Raw genomic sequence first — 18293 nt, forward strand, 5'->3', positions numbered from 1 at the left:
CTATATCCTCATGTACAACACTACAATGGTGCTGTGTGTATTAGTTTAGTTTATTTAGTTTATTTAACAGTTTGTTTTGACCATACACAACACAAATGTGGTGCCAGAGTTAGCTAAATATCTCATTTGCATCTGTAGTCCCGGGGCAGGATGATGCTATGTTAAATTACAGCATTCCATTACAATCCAGAATAAAGAAAATAATAATATTGTATCACAAAATTACAAATATTGAATCACACAGAAGAAAAAGAGGAGAGGGAAAGAAAAAAATACACTAATGCTAGCACAGATGTAAACAATATCACTTCACTAAATTTGGAACTCTTATTTTTCTTATCTGATTAACTTGGAGCAAAATATTTAACTTAAACACTTATATTAAGAAACATACTCATAAGTTTGAAATACTCTAGAAGTGTGCATTCAATACATTTAAGCAACTTACTTATTGGTCTTATATTGCCTATTACATTAAATCTGACACCACTATCTTTTAATCTAATTCAGTCCATCAAACCACTGTGGTGAGTTGGATTAGTCAAAAGAGTCTATCAAACGACTATGGTGAGTTGGATTAGTCAAAAGAGTCTATCAAACGACTATGGTGAGTTGGATTAGTCAACAAACACAGTAAACCATATAATCTCCTGTTATTGTTACTTGCACTGCCTGTGATATGTTCAGTATTACCTTCTCTCTTGGCGAACAGGGCTTCATATGTGATAAAAGCAGGGAGATAGTCAGGCTAATGGAGAAGATTTCAGAATTAGAGATATGCATCCAGATTTTATTTGAGAGTAGTGAGAATATAAAAACTTTAGACACTGTGCAGCAGGGCAACTGGGAGACAGCATAGATGCAGATCAAAAACGCTCTTCCGTTCCGGTTAGAACATCAAACAGGTTCTCCCCACTCAATGACGTACCCACTGAGGATCTTGTTGAAAGTGGCCTAGTTATTGGCGATTCTATTACACAGAACGTGAAAATAGAGACACCAGCCACCATAGTCACATGTTTACTGGGAGCCAGATTGACTAATATTAAAGCAAATTTAAAAGTGCTGGCTAAAGCTAATCGTAAATTCTCTAAGATTATTATTCACGTTGGCACTAATGATGTGCAACTTCGCCAGTCAGAGTTCACTAAAATTAACATTAAAGAGGTATGTGAACTCACAAATATAATGTCACAACACTTTTTTTGTTTTGCTCTGGTCCCCTTCCTGTTCGCCAGAGTGAGGAGATACTTAGCAGACTATCATCACTCAGTGGCTTATTGTCTATGTGGTGTCTGCAGAATAACAGAATAACAGGGTTCACAGACAATTGGAAAAAATTTTGGGGCAGACTTGACCTGTTGAAAAAAAGATGGCATCCATCCTTCCTGGGATGGTGCCACTCTTCTCTCTAGTAATTTGGCAAATAGTCTTAGAGTGGAACCTTGACTAACTGGGGCCCAGATCAGGAAGCAGACAGACTGGCTTAACCGACTGTCTGCTATCTCACGTCACAAAAGTCAGATAAATCCCAACACATAGAGACTCTTTCACCTAAGTATTAACACATAGACACTGTCTACTGGTAAATACAAAAAAAACATCAAAACAGAAAAAAACAAAACAGATTTGATGTCCAACAAATAAAAAACAGATGTAATACAGATGAACAAATCATAAAGTTCGGGGTGCTGATTATTCAATCACTTCCCAAAAAAGCATTTTTTTGTTAATTATATGATTACAGATCATAATCTACAAATCCGATTCTAAAAAAGTTGGGACACTGTACAAATTGTGAATAAAAAAGGAATGTAATACCGTATTTCCTCAAATAAAAGCCTGTAGTCAATTAAACGCTGGGCCTCTGATAGTGGCCGGGGGCGTGGTCAGCACGAACAAATAAAGGCCGTGGGAAAATGAGTGGATAATCTCCTAAATGCCGTTAATTAAATGTGAAACCATCCTGATGCCACGCGCCCCGATGCGAGTCATGCCAGTGCGACACACACTAATCCTTGTCTCTTCTATAGTTAACCTAAAAACTTTACAGGGATTGCTTTGTAAATTAAATTGAGAATATAACGGATGCATGTGCCATTTTAAATAGGCTACTGTAGTCTATGAGAGATGCGACGTCTGTGAAAATGTCGTGTCAGGCAGGCTACAGATATTGATGTTCATAATGCATGCGCCTCAATCTGCTCCGTCAGTAGTCAGGGCACTGATCAGGGAGTCAGCCCATTGACTTACCGGTATGGCCTGATCAGTGCCCTGACTACTGAACTAGGGAGCTGATTAGGACGCACCTAATATTAGCCTCTCATCTCTTTTATGTCTTAAGGTGGTCGCACCCAAGCCTCGAATCTCAGCTCTGCGCAGCCCCGTCTCACGCCTTGTTTATACGTTCGCCTGTCTCCGCGGCGCGAGCCTCCGCTGACTGCGCGCGCTCCTCTCCAAATGGACGAGGCTTTTATATTTGACACGCCCACGCTTGAAACGACAGAGGGCGATTCAGAGTAATTGTTCTATAAACCAACGCGTCGAGAAGAAGTGGGCTAACGTGCACAGGTGATGATATTTATGTTATGAGTTGTGATGAGACGTCATGTTTGGCTAGATTCGCTGTGAACTCGTTCATCTTCGGATGCCGAGCTGTGCGCGTAATTACAAAAAATGTGTATTATTTTGTTGTATGGTGATATTTTTGCAAATGTTTCTTTAAAAAATCAATGATATTTGTCCACTGGACCGATCACTTTAAATTGAAAACGGTTTACATAAAGCAATTATATTTCAAACAGATGGAATTAGAAATACAGGCCTGCCCCTAATAAAAGCCTGCTTCAAATAAAAGCCGGTTCCCATCGGCAGTTCAGGTAAATAAAGGCCCCAATAAAGGCAAATCTTTATTTGAGGAATTACGGTAATTTACAAATTTCATAAACTTAAATTTTATTCACAATAGAATATAGATAACATATCAAATGTTGAAAGTGAGACATTTTGAAATGTCATGTCAAATATTGGTTAATTTTGGATTTCATGAGAGCCACACATTCAAAAAAGTTGGAACAGGTAGCAATAAGAGGCCGGAAAAGTTAAATGTACATATAAAAAGAGAGTGGCAGTTTCTCTTAGAAGTCAAGATGGGCAGAGGATCACCAATTCCTCCAATGCTGCGGCGAAAAATAGTGGAGCCCTATCAGAAAATAGTTTCTCAGAGAAAAAATGCAAAGAGTTTGAAGTTATCATCATCTACAGTAGGGCTACAGCTATCGATTATTTTTGTAATTGATTAATCTAGCTCTTAAATATATGAGTAAAATAAGACAAATATCTTAAAATTGACATTTAATTTGTTTTCTTTTTAGAAAAATTAAGTAATTGCATACATTAAAAACTGTAAAGCTCTTCCATATCTCCACCTCAGCTTGTCAGCCTATTGGCTCTGCACTCCCTTGACCCCACTGTAGTCATTTATCCTTCATGTTCCATGCTTTTTTATGTACTAACTCACAGAATCAGACACTACTGCTATTTATAGAGCACATTTTTCATTTTGAATTATAATACCATTTGGTTCGGTGGTCCGTTAGTTTTGATTGCATTCACAACTCATGTGAACCGTCCCAGAGTTTGTTTGCAATCGAGCGAGACCACCTCGTTCAGGTGGTCTCAGAGCGATTGTTTTGTGCGGATCCAAGCGCAATTGCCATGTTCACATATGCCTAAACAAACTGAACCAAGGGAGAAAACGCACTAGGAAAACTTGCAGGTGTAAAAGCGCCCTAAAATTACATAGAAAGAGGAAGAGGCTCACATCTTCTATCTAAACAATAAATTATACATCATTTATTTCTATATAATATAAACTATTGTGGAAAAATTGTAATATGTAAAAGTTAAAAATAGGCCTAAAGCCACCTTAAAGCCACCTTGTCAGTATATTCCTAATATGTCAATGCTAACATCAACTGTCTGGATACCAACATTCTTCAAAGTATCTTCTTTTGTGTTCAGTAGAAGAAAGAAACTCATACAGGTTTGGAACAACGTGAGGGTTAGTAAATGGTGGCAGAATGTATTTATTTTTTATGACTGTGTTTAATATAAATACAAAATTGTAATGCAATTCATCCAATTAAGTGTCAGATGTTTTCCGTAGTAAGTATTCTTTTTTAAGCTATGTTAAAGTGTACTTCTTTTCCTCAATGCAACAGCTGTTGATAACTTTGTTAATTACAATGGGTGCATACAAGTTTTTTTTCAACTTGAGCCACTAACTGGCAGTGTAAGCACAAAATTGTCCATGCACTGTATATGGCTTCTACATGTAACACTGCAACAGAGAATTCAAAAGCACTGATTGTCATCTTGCGACCAACAGGCATGTATCTTGCACATTTTTATTCACTCAATCTGATCTTTTACTAGTGCAAATTCTGGCAACTAACTGTTTGTGTATGCTATTGAAATTGTTTAGTGCGTGCACATAGATTAGAGCAGACATGCCATGCTGTGATCTCAGTTCTCAGTACTTTGCATTTACAAATGGCAACAGAATTACAATTATAACAACAAAGGCATGTGTCTGAGATCGATGACATTAACTTTTTTTCTTCTTCCAGATCAGACATGAGAGCGTCTGTTCCTGACTTATGTTTATGCTTGCTGTAGCCTTTTAATATCTCTGGACAGTGTAAGTTTTCTGTTCCACTCCTTTTTAACTATTTTTGTACACCTCTTTCCTTAAAGACAATGGTATTTGTGGCAATAGCCAACAATACATTGTATGGGTCAAAATTATTTTCTAAATTTCCTACAGTAGTAGTAATATGCATGGGTTAGGACCTCATTTGGACAACTTTAAAGGCGATTTTCTCAGTATTTAGAGTTTTTTGCACTCTCATTCCAGATTTTCAAATAGTTGTATCTTCAGAAGATTTATGAATCTCAATTTAAAAAATGTACCCTTATGACTGGTTTTGTGTTCCAGGGCCCACATATTAACTGCAGTTAGCTGAACGTTAGCTGAACATTAGTGTTTTTGACTTAAGTAGGACTTAAGCACATGACATTTATATGGCAATTCATAATTTCTTAATGTACTGAATTACAGAATGTCCTGAAAAGCATTTATTGTAAACTAAAATATAATTTAATGTAATTTCTATTTCTACCTGTATGTCATGTATTTCTAAATACATTTGTACTTGGACATCTGTAGTGAAGTTGAAATTTCATAAGTTTCAAATATATTAACTTTAAATATAATATTGAATAACACACTAAAGTTAAAACTGCAGTCCGTAGTTTTTCCTCCTTGTAGCCATCTCTGTTCGAAATCTCCAATTGCAGATTCTACTGTTTGAAAGTATGACCGACATAATGTTATCTGAACAAGTAAGTAGCTAACATCCACTTTTGTTCTGACAAACTAAGGGGAAAAAAGCATTGTAATAAATCGTGGCAATTAAATCTAACAATCTCTTATCATATCATGTCAAACTGTAAAAATTATAATGTTAATGTTAACATCAGCCTTGCATGACTTCATGTATTGTGAATTAGGGCTACCAGTAGCTTTGTTTCCATTTCTGTGCAGTCTAATTTCTCATTGTCTTATACAAACAAATGAATGTGGAGTAGAGGTGAAGATAGCTAGCACAAAATAATTTCTATTTACCATTTTTACATTTACATTTAATCATTTAGCAGACGCTTTTATCCAAAGCGACTTACAAAAAAGGGGAGAACAATAGAAGCAACGAAACAAATATAATGCACACAGCAAAACGAGAAAGGTGCAACAAAGAAAACTGTATGAAACCATAACTGTATGAATTAAGCAAACAAGTGTGCTACTGCTACTGGTAAGCCTTATTGAACCATTGAAATTTCTTACCTTTCCAGCAGAAAATAAAGCTGAAAAAAACCCTCAAAACACAGAGTTCACGGCACGTTTCAAAAGCCCTTTGTATCTTTGTTTTCGCATGGGCCTGGTTGAAGTCTTATTTTTTTCTGTAGCCACTCCGAAGTCTGAAGTCTTTTGTATTTTACAAATGCAATCTCAAGTTGTCACTAGTGATTGTCATTTGAACCTTTCTGTATCCGCCATCAAATTGATAAGTTTAATTATATCAAGTGCCGTGAGAACAGGTTATAAATCTCCACCTCCACATCCTCAAATGCTCATCCTCAAGGGGGGTGAAATGCTGTTTCATGCATACTGAGCTTTTTACACTGTTAAAGACTTGGATTCCTATCCTGAACATAGACAAAGTTTCAAACACTAATGTTGCACGTTTGATGGAGTATTTCTGTGTCAAAAATACTCCTTCCGGTTTCTCACAAGTTTCGGAGAGTTTTTTTCGAGTATGGGTCGGCTTGACGTCGACAGAGCGGAAGGGCCTTGTATGGGCCGTACAGGCTCTTCTCTCGGAAGGGTGCGCGCACGTGACTAGAGCGAGAGAGCAAATGCACGCCCCATAAACACTGCTCTCAAGGTGCAGATCCACTCGTCCGTGCAACACTTATGTCGCGCCACGCTCTACTTTATTCATATGGGTGACGTCAAACAACTTTATTGCGCCCGCACAGCATTCCAGGAAGGCAGCGCTGCATTTGAACCGATTTGAACACAGAAATGACGAGAAGCGTCACAACATCACGCTGTGTCGCAATAGTGGATCTCCACGGTCACTGCTGTCTAAGGACTTCACGAAATCAACAAGAAGTGTGTTTTTGACGGAGTGGTCCCAGCGATAGAGGTTCACGGTCGTGCTTTGGAAGCAGGCGGTGAGAAAAACTGCTTCAAATGTCTATGTTGTTGGCTATCGTCGCGTAAGTAAAGATCAGTAAACAACAAGATCGTGTATAGTTAATTTATCAATGGAGCATGCGATGTATGGTGTGTGTTTAAATACGTTTGTTTAGCTGACTAATATCTCAGGTTGTTTATTGTAAAACCACCCAAACATAAAGCTAGGCTAGGGGACGTTCTCACAAAGCGTGCTTCTTCATTCAAATGCGCTAACGTTACGCCATTGTTTTTTTTATACACTTTCTGACGTGCAAAACCGTTTTGCTTGCTACTGCTAAGGTTTAGTCGCATGCAATAGTCCATAAACTAAATCATGTCATCATATACCGCGAGTAAACAAACGCAAATGTTGACAGGCCACTAAATACAGTACATACCACAGAGACGGACGTCCTGCTGCTGCTGTTTCTCCTGTTCCATTTATTTCATCCTCCGGATCTGTTTCTGGATCATATCTGTATTAGTTGAATCTGATTGATAGCCATGGTTTATTAGAGTAAAGTTTTCTATTCCACGCATGACGATGTCAGCTTTCAGAAGCTCTCGTGCAGTAGCTCCGCACTCGTCATTCTTTAGCTCCGCCCACACGATACGCCTCCAGCTGCTCGTTTTTTTCCGGAAAGACTCGGTACAGTCTTTACCAAGTCGTCCCCCCCCCACCCCCTTTAACTAAGCATGTATTTACTAAACTTGTATTGGGTTAGGACTAGTGCATCTTCAATACAATGAAGCATACTTCTTTTTCTCAACAAGCAGAGTTGAGAGAATATGCTCCATTCAACCATAATAGCCTAGAGATACATGCATAGACAAATAGATTTACTGTGTAAATGTTTTTTTTTTTTTTTTTTTTTTTTTTGTAAATGTTGTTTCAAGCAGTGGCAAATATTTACTTTCAGTAGTTTGTATAAATTACCATGAAAACACTCAATGAATAATGTACTATAAAATCCTAAATCTAAACTTAAGATTTAAATTTTTATGAAATGCAGTTACTGTCAAATGTTTGATTCCCACCTGCTCTGGGGGTGTCAATTGTTTGATTCTCAATTCCATACTGCAGGACCCTGCGTCTGGGAAAGTCCGTTTCTGGCCGTAAAGACTTCACCTCTGTAAAGACACAAGAAATGAATTCACCTATACACCTTTCACAACCAAACATGTACAAAAGTTTACTTTTAGATCTGCAAAATGTCATTTCAACAGTCAACAATGCTTATGAAAACATTTACTTTAACACAAATATATCAGATAAACCAAAAAAGGTATTTGTGAGCAAGTATGCTTGAGCAAAAACATTCAGCACCAGAAGGCACTTCAAGCTCAACTGCACAAGTGAGCGTCTTGACACACATAGTGTATACCACAACCATTTTGTTTAGATTTCCCTTGGCAGCAAGAAAACACAACAGTGTGACAAAACTGCAGTTTGAGCCAGGGTTATATATAATTCTTTGAGAATACATAAAACATTTTCTGTCTCACAGATACAAGCGAGTAATACTAATCAGTATTTTGAATTGAATCACTAGCCTGCACTACTGTATATCAATTTCTGATGATAATTAAAATCATTATTAGTATTTGTTTTCTCGTTTTTACTTTTATGTTGTTATTCAGTAAGAAGTCTCCATTAGTCTTTTTAAGTTCAGTATTTCACAAGGCATGTGACAGTCTCAGGTAATATCTGACAGAATCAGAATTTTATTTTGTGTTGTGTGAATCTTTGGGTAGCTTACAACATTAAACAATACTCTTTGAAATCATAATTGTATTGCATTGTGTTCCCTTAAAAACAATTAACTTAAAACATTACCCATGCACAATTATTGAGTTATTTGCAATCTGTTAGTAACATTGTTTAAAAAAACCTCATTAAGTAATTTCAATGCAGTTAGCTACTCTATCAAAGAGTAACTAATGCCTCGGTTACGTATGGTAACCCTCGTTCCCTGAAGGAGGGAACGGAGACGTACATCGGACGTCACAGACAAATTGGTATCACTTATGGGAGCCTCTATTAGCTTCGAGATTAAAGAGAACAGGCCAATGGCCATTGGCGTGTGTGTTTTATATATCGTACCCCGCCCCGCAGCACGGGTATAAACCGGAAGCGATCACCACGCACTATTATTTTAACGTACGTTGGATGTCCCCGACGAATTGGGATCCCTTTGGAAAACGCTACAGTTACTACCACTTCCAGCGCCCCGCGAAGAGCCCCTCAGACCCTGTCTGTACCGGGCGGGGAACTCACGCAGTGAGAGTCACACTGCTGTTCCGCAAGACCCACTGCGGAAGCCACATCATGCCCAGAGGGAGTTACCATGTGCAGAATATACGTATGGACTAGCCGTGGGCAGTACAACATACAGAAGTCCCAGGGGTGGCCTCGGCCATCTGTAGGCGGGGCTCGTCGTAGGGAGCACTACCGTGGAGAATACACATATGGGACAGCCGTAGGGGTCGCAACATATGGAACCCAGCCTACCACAAGTTCCACCAATGCTTACAAGTGGTAAACCTGCCATCGGACGCTCCGCCACGTCCAACTGCAGCGGGTTGTGAAGGGCTTGACAGGGTTCACCTTCTTAAGAGGAACTCGACTGGAGCAGACAAGCGCATGTATCCGTTTCATGGGGAAGGGAGTGGCGCAGCAAGCCGACTCTAGAATGGGCACTTCAGGGTTACTGGCTATGGGAAGCGAGCACACAGGAAGCTATTGGCTCTACACGTAGGCTATAAAATCTAGCAAACGTGTTAGGTGTCGCCCAGCCCGCAACTCTACAAATATCTGTCAACGAGGTGCCACGAGCCAACGCCGAGGAAGAGGCCACACCCTTGGTGGAGTGGGCTTTAACCCAGAGCGGGCAGGGCGCGTCTTGTGATTAATACACCAAGACAATGACATCCACTATCCAGTGGGCCATCTTCTGCTTGGAGACAGCCTTTCCCTTCTGCTGTCCTCCATAACAGACGAAGAGCTGCTCTGAGGTCCTAAAGCTTTGCATTCTGTCCACGTAAGTCTGCAGGGCATGGACGGGACAGAGAAAAGCTAGGGCTGGGTCTGCCTCCTCCGAAGGCAGCGCTTGCAGGTTCACCACCTGATCCCTGAAGGGGGTGTTGGGAACCTTGGGCACATATTCGGGTCGGGGTCTCAGGATTACATGAGAGTTACCCGGCCCAAATTCTAGGCAAAATTTGTTGACCGAAAATGCCTGCAGGTCCCCTACGCTCTTAATGGAGGCCAATGCAGTCAGGAGTATTGTCTTTAAAGACATCATTTTTAGCTCAGCTGACTGCAAAGGCTCAAAGGGCGCTCTCTGTAGTCTGCACCAGAGTTAACTCCCAAGAGATTTAGTCTCCTCGCCCCCCTGAGGAACCTGACGATCAGGTCGTACTTACCATCTACCATCTCATGATTTGCCATTTGGGAACCATGTCCTGTTTGGCCAATACGGCGCCACTAGCAGGACCTGTTCCTAGGGGTGTAAGAAAATATCGATACATGTGAATATCACGATATTATGTTTGGTGATACTGTATCGATTCTCAAAAACACTGTATCGATATTTATATATTTATTTATTTACATCCAAGATTCGTGGCTTTGTGTTCAGTTTAAACCACAGAATGTATAACACCCAACCGCTAGATGGCAGTGTTATCTCAGAACGTATAACTGACGCGGAGCCGGAGAAGCGCAAGGTAAAAGTGCGTGCATCGCTAGTGTTTGCATTAGCAAAAACCCAGCTCTCAAGATGAAAGAATTATTCTGCTCCTGCAGTATACAGAGCTGAAGTGTGGACTCATTTTGGCTTCAGCTAAAAATAAGCCACTAAGGAAATTGACAAGAATCATTTTGTTTGCAAAATAGGTGAAGTTAAAATCTAATACTTGGGAAACACATTGAAACTGAGAGCTCAGTAACCAGTAACGTTACTTGACATAGCACTTTATATAATAGACTGCTTTATAGAAAATAGCTTAACTGTATTAAATATAAAACAAACAGTTATTAAGTCATGAGGGATCAGGGGTCCGCGGAGGCTCACTCTGCGGGTTTGCCCTGAACGTAATCCTCAGATCACCCCGGGCATCCGTCGAAGTAGGTCTATCCTGCTGTTGGGCAGAGATAGCACTAGATCGAGGTATGCGGAGGGGGACTCCACCATCCCGAAGCTAGGCGAGTCTCGATCTAAGCTCCAAGATAATCATGTTCCCGCAATGAGAACATGAACTATCCACAAACGCTTCCTCAGCGTGCTGAACGCCAAACACATGAGGCAACGATTGTGACCGTCAGTGGGTGAGAGGCAACAACCACATCCAGAAATGCACGGGTGGAATGACATCTTGAAAAAGACGCAGTGTCACACCCGTGTTGCTCTTTTGTGAGGAAATGCTCATTTAGTGTGCTGAAGCACCCAGGGAAAAAACGCGGCAAAAACACAGGAAATAGTGCAGCCTGTGTTTTGCACTCACTGTGTTTTGCTGTGAAAACAGCAGATTGGTTTTGGCAGCGGTCACCAGACCAAGCTCAATCTTTTAACGTTGAACATCGGTCTGGGGAGTCTGCTCTGTATTTTCTACTGCACAAGAGGTGTGATCAACAGGCATAGTTCAAATGACTCTGTACGCAATTGGATAGTCCTTCAACCAACCAGACCAAAGATCCATCTTCTCAGCTTCTCTCTCTGTCATTGTGTTAAACCCGCCTATAGTTTGCCAGGTGGATAAGCTGGTTTGTGGTTGGTCCCCGCAAATTTGTAAGAGAAGCAGGATAGAAATATGTACAGTTTCAGGCAGATTGGGCTGGGTTTATCCAGTCTAGATTCACTACCCAAAATCACCCAAATGCTAGAACGATTCATTCTTTCCAAATAGAGCTATTCAAGTCATCTGATTAAATTGTTTTCATATTTCATATGTATTTATCGTTTCTTTGTTTTCATTGTGTTCTCCTCTGTGTTCCTTTTTGGATTTACTACTAAAGACTGTTTATGTTTGTTAAACTCCATCACTGTGCAATTCATTGTAAGCACCCATGACAGAAACAAGGTTGGTTGTATCAATGAATGGTTAACTTAAGTTGAACTTAAAGATAAAGAAAACACTAAACATGGATTCACATGCAAGTCTTCTGTGTTTTAAAGAGACTGCTGCAATGTTGCTCTCACCTACTGATTTAAAAACTGTTTCTTATCAGACGGTCACTCCTGCTCTCTTTGTGTTGGGCATATTTTTTCAGCTTTCATTTTGGGATGCTATATATGGGTAAAATCATCTCCTCTGCTGCAGAACCGTCCTCTCTGTCATCACAAAACATAAAAATGAAACAACTGATGCCACACACGAAGATCAATGTGACCACTGCAAGTTGGAGCAGTTTGTTGTCCTGGTTTGGTCTGTTTGTAAGTATAAGCCTGCAGCTTCATTCAAGAAATGTCAAATCATTTGATTATATGAGTACATTTACTGTAAGTTGACTTGTACAAACTACTGTTGACTGAAAGTGACCATCTGTCTAGATGTCATTACTCTCCCTTGTGAAAAAGTGAGCTTAACTGTTTTGCATGTGCACTTGTTGTGTACTTCAAGTTGTAAATGTATATTATTAAAAACTTCAGATGATATATTAATGAAATAAAGTGCTGCTTATGTGTACACTTAAAGAGAGAACAATTTCTTAACACACTTTTAAAAAGTGAACTTTGTAAAAGTTTTACTTTTAATTAGAACATCATTAAAGTACATAATTTGTACATTTGTACATTAAAGCATATTTTGTCTTACTTTAAAGAATTACATTTACTTTAATGTGTTGAACATAAAGCATATTTAAAGTAGTACATAATTACAAGTTTAACTGTATTGACCTATTAAATATTAGATTAAATATTAAATAAAGTTAATTTATTTTAAACTGCACCTCCATCATTGCATGATAGTTTCAATAGAAATGGCAATAACATATATTTTACTTTGGCACAAATGCTTATCAGTACACTGAACAGTAGTACTGAACAGTAGTTTTTCAAAGACAATAGAAGTAATTATGTACAAGTACAATATAAGTAATAATGTGCTATTGTAAAAGTTTTTCTTTTTCAAGTTAAGCTCAAATCTTCAGAGAATTTCATTGGTCAACTTAATATTGTAGTCATATGTTAAGAAAAGATCATATTTGATGAAAAGTTGATATGACTGATCAATCATAAAGTTCAACCGTTTCATTTAAGTGCTTTGTGTCATGGAAACATGTTAAATGTTAGCAAGCTGACCAGGAATAAAACTGCTCTTGGTTCCTTCAATTCTAATGCAAATGTTGTGTTTACAAACTCATTTGCCACAAATATATGTTTGCAAACCATTGTTTATTCAGACAGCCTCAAATGAGCTTAAAGGGTTAGTTCACCCAAAAATAAAAATTATATAATTTTATGTCACACCCTTTTGTTGTTCCACACCCGTAAAACCTCACAGGTTAAGATATTTTATATTTAGTCTGAGAGCTTTCTGTCTCTCCATTGAAAACGTATGTACGGTATACTGTCCCTTTCCAGAAGGACCAAAGGGAATAAAAACATCATCAAAGTGACATCTGTGGGTTAGTTAGAATCTCTTGAAGCATCGAAAATACATTTTGGTCCAAAAATAACAAAAACTACGACTTTATTCAGCATTGACTTCTCTTCCGGGTTTGTTTTCAGTCCGGTTTGTGACTAGCGACTACTTTGATGATGTTTTTAATACCTTTCTGGTCCTTCTGGAAAGGGACAGTATACCATACATATGTTTTCAACGGAGAGACAGAAAGCTCTCAGACTTAATATAAAATATCTTAAACTGTGTTCTGAAGATGAACCGAAGAGTCTTAGGGGTGTGGAAAGACATTAGGGTGAGTCATTAATTACATAATTTTCATTTTTGGGTGAACTAACCCTTTAAGTTCATATAAAAAGCTAATTTCTTTTTTGAATGGTTCGAGAAATTGATACTAGATAAAGCAGACAATGTTCAGAGCCACAAGCACTGAATTGTCATGAAAGAGAAGCTTGGTTGTAAAAGCAGGGGTTGATATATTATATCTATATTTACAAATATGCTCTTTTTATTTGTTACTTTAAAAGGATAATACAAACACCATAGCACTAAAAAAAAGTAAAGTAATTATTCTCAGCCAATGCCGTGGATAAGTGCATCTGATGAGGATGTTTTGGAACGTTCTGTACCCTTAAGGCAGCAAAAGAATCCAATTGAGGTGTGATCATATATCGGTCTGTCTCTCTCTTCCTCTAACACTATATACCTATGATTGGACTGAGCATGGAAACCACCTTTCAGTGGTGCTGTTACACAGGTGTGAAGGGGTTTTTACTTACGCTACAGCACAAGCTAGAAGAGGAAACATACAATACATTTCAAATATTAGCCAAGTGCTGCTTTATGAAAACCCTTTATGTTAAGTTATCAAGCTATTTTTAACTGTATAAACAATAAAAACTGTGATCTTATAGCTATAGTGAAGGATAATTTGATATATTCCATTTCTGTTATGTGCAGAAATCATGCTCATCTTTATATGCTGTCATATTGACGCGGAGACACAAATAAGAGAAAGAAGGGGGGAAAACACTTAAAACGCATGCTACGTATACAAGCATAACCATTGGATGGACCGTGTTAAACAAACTAATGAATGTTTTATCTGTGATTGTCCTGACCTGTCAGTTGCAGGACCTGTGCGACCCACACAACCACGAGAAAGCCGAATGCACAGCAGCAGAAGCGCAGGAACGGCCGCCGTCTGGCGCTCCATATCACCGACTTCATTCCGCTCCGTCTGTTCGGCACCTTTGAGTCAGAACATGATCGCCGCAGCCGCTGATTCCTTCTGTTGTAAGCCGGGAATGAGAACTACCCTATTACTAAACTAAACTTTTCAATTGCCTTGTTTTTCTTCATCGCAGTTAACACGGCGCTGATTCAAACTATTTAGAAGCATCGCAGCGCCAACCTTTACGCGCAGACCTGTTCGGTGTGTGCTCAGGTATCATCTGCTTCAAAGCGCACAAATGCGCTCACATGCCATTGGATTTGAAAAGGTCGTTGTAAATGGTACCCTCTTTTCCCCCTCTCTCTTTTTCTCTCTCCCTCACACACAGACAAATCACACCGCTGCCACTTGAGGGCGGCTCTTTCCACAATAGTCGTCGTGTAACGTCGTAGACGACCAATAAGAAAACACTAGGAGGCGAAAGACTCGTATGAGTCCATTGCTCAGATCTACAAGCATTATAAAACCTTCTATCTTATTCAAAGGTTCATGCTGATGACGTTCCTAAAAACAATGGAATGAGTAGAACCCTTGTGAGTGCGTTTAATTGTATTTAGCCAAATATGCACTTGTAGTGTGGCCTACTTACTTAACATCTTAGACATATATTTTGAAACTGCACTTGTGGATTGTACATTTTATAAATATTACGTGCATTAGTCACCTTTAAGGGGGTCAAAAAAGGATTCTTAAGATAATGCATTTAATATAAATTTAAACTATAATATATTTTCCTTTCATTAAAATGCAGTTAAGCCTTTACAGATGAATTTCACATGTGAATGTGCTCACATGTGATCCACATATTTCACATGTGCTTTTAACATGTTCAATTTCACATGTGCAAAATCACATGTTGCACATGTGTAGTTCATGTGTTTTTTCTGTAAGGGAGTGTCCAATTAAGTGTTCAATTCACACTTAGGATTATTCTATATTATACGATTCTTTTACAAAATAAGTGTACTACTTGGTGTACAGGTAGGTGGTGTAGCCCAAACACTGACTGGTAAGTGTGTCTGTGAGAGTTAATTGCGTTTACACGTTCAAACTATTCTGCTAAATTAACAAGGAAACCTTGTTTTGCAGTTGCATATCGATTTTGTAAATTTAAATTTGGCACAACGATACATTCGAGAGCCAGTGGCTTTGTAACATTGTTAAGAAAACTGAAATGTGTATTTGACATTATTCTTTCAGACGAATAAAATTGGAGTTAAATTAAAAATGTCCTGGCTCTTCCAGCTTTGTGATGGCAGTGAATGAGTAGTTTCTTTTTTGAAGTCCATTAAAGTGCATCTATCCATCATAAAACTGCTCCACACTGCCTTCTGAAGCCAAGTGGCACGTTTGTGTAAGAAAATTATCCACATTAAAACCTTTATAAACTATACTACTTCGGTCAGTCAGCGGTACGCAAGTCGACTTACGGCAAAATGATAGATGGATAGATTCACTTTTATGGACTTTTTCTCCTCTTATATATGTCTAAAAGAAGAAAGCCATATACACCTAGGGTGACTTGAGGGTCAGTAAAACATGGGCTAATTTAATTTTTTGGATGAACTAACAATTTAAAGAGTAACTTTATACCGATGTTCACCACCAGATGGCAATATTTACTGTGTGCATTTTTGTTCTCAGGATATCATGTGATAATATTTTGGTCTTAATTTACTAAAAATAGCTACAATGATGAGACATGATTAATGCCAAAATACTTTCCGTTGTGCAGTGAAAAAGACCAAACGACACCACCAAACAACATAGCTATTCTTTAAATGGTTGTATCGTGTTTCTGTGTTCTTCAAGAGGCCTTTAGAATATTTTAGTTTAGATATTGTAGAACTTTAGTTCCCAAAAAGCTCTAGTATGTACAGAGCACTGGTGCCTCAAACCTTATAAGACACAACTTAAGAACCCCAGTGATGACACAAACACTGGTGGTTATCTGGAAAGGTTTTTATTTTTTATTTTTTTAAGCATTATCCCTCCATATCAACTCAGGAAGTCCCCTACGTAACATAAGGAACACTCAGGTCAAAATGGTTGCCTGTCTGGTTAGCACAAGTTGCATTGTCAGTATTGTTTTAAAAAGCTTGCTTAATTTTGAATGATTGTGATATGAATATGTTGTGGAAAAGAAAATAAACAGAAAAAATTGTTATTTAGCACAAAGAATTAAATTAAATTAAAACTTACTGAGAATTAAATGCCTAATGTAACATAGATGTAACATTAAAAAAATATCATAAACGCCCATTGTCACATACATGACATTACATAACATTACAGATATTTCACAATGAGGGGTTGTATTTCAAAAACAACTGCAGAAACATGTTACAAGTGGTCCATTTATATGGTCTGTTTTATATGCCCCATTATTTTCCTATATGGAGAAATTGATCCGAGTTCTTATGGGGTTAAGCACAGAGTCAGAGGCATGTTTCTCGTCAAAGTTCTGGAAAATATCCTACAGTACACTCAAGTTAAATACAGACGAAACCCAGAGTATTGTTGTCATCAACAGTCCAAAAATATAACAAAAATAAAAGGGAATACTGTTTAGAAAAGGTCTTTAAAGTTGGCCTGTTTGTGTTTTACATCACTAATGCCAACCAGAATAGCAAAGTCTCTGTAGTGTTTGATGGCCAGTTAAGTTTTACTAATTATATTTCAACAAGAAAAAAATGGCCCAGTCGTGAAGAGTTAATGCTTACAAAACCAGGTGAAGAATGTTGGAGAACACTGTGTAGATCTTTGGAGATCCAAGCTCTTGTCCTTTCAGGACTGAACTACTGCATTGCTCTACTGGCCGGCCCCCAGCCTGTGAAACTATGAGCCAGTACATGGCAGCGTCACACGTCAACTTTCTCTCTGTCTCTCTCTCTATTCCCTGCTTCTGATGCTGGCCTTTTGGATGGCAAGTGGAACTTTAGATACACTTTAGATATACTGTACAGCCCACACATATGACTTTGAATGGGAAAAAGGGATATACAAAATATGGTGGAATAAGTCCCACTATGGTACAAAAAAGTCAGACAAACAGTCAGTTCTGAGACTTGCATGCACTTAAAGCTGCACTGTGTAACTTTTTTTGTTTATTCTTAGCTAAAAACACTTAGTTCTTTCAAAAATATATGTGTTCATTAATGTATATTTACTTCTTTCGAGTAATAAAGTATTCTCATAAGTGTATAATATGCCATTGAAAATACATACGGGTGAGGGGTTTGAATGCTGGTCTCCATGTTGCCCCTCCATCTTAAAAGTACATTAGCCAAAGAGGGACATACCCATAAATTCAAGCTTCGCCTTTCACGTTTTAACACTCGATGGCACCGTGTCGAATGTGAAGAGGAGGATTTCCATGTTAATCTTGGACTAAATTGGCCACCGTAGGAGTTAAAACGAAATCAGAATGGAGAGGAACAGAAACTATTATTCACTGGATGGTCATATACCTTTTCACCGTTAGATGGGGGAAAATATCACACCCGTAATACCCCTCACCCGTATGTATTTTCAATGGCATATTATACATTTACAAGAATACTGTATTACTTGAAAGAAGTAAATATACATTAATGAGCACATATATTTTTGAAAGAACTAAGTGTT

The 18293-nt window shown here is 38.4% G+C and overlaps 1 protein-coding gene across 1 annotated transcript in view; it reads right to left on the reverse strand.

Moving 5' to 3' along the window:
* LOC137046931 (sodium/potassium/calcium exchanger 3) overlaps positions 1–15019 on the reverse strand; it is a 79154-nt gene extending 64135 nt beyond the window's left edge. The window contains exons 1-2 of the mRNA XM_067424467.1: positions 14554–15019; positions 7844–7936 (exon numbers count right to left, since the gene is read on the reverse strand). Coding sequence (XP_067280568.1) covers positions 7844–7936; positions 14554–14662 — 202 coding nt within the window. The 5' untranslated portion in view covers positions 14663–15019. The remainder of the gene's footprint in view (positions 1–7843; positions 7937–14553) is intronic.
* Positions 15020–18293: the final 3274 nt, after the last annotated feature.

This window comes from Pseudorasbora parva, chromosome 1, assembly GCF_024679245.1.
Source record: "Pseudorasbora parva isolate DD20220531a chromosome 1, ASM2467924v1, whole genome shotgun sequence".
NCBI lineage: Eukaryota > Metazoa > Chordata > Actinopteri > Cypriniformes > Gobionidae > Pseudorasbora > Pseudorasbora parva.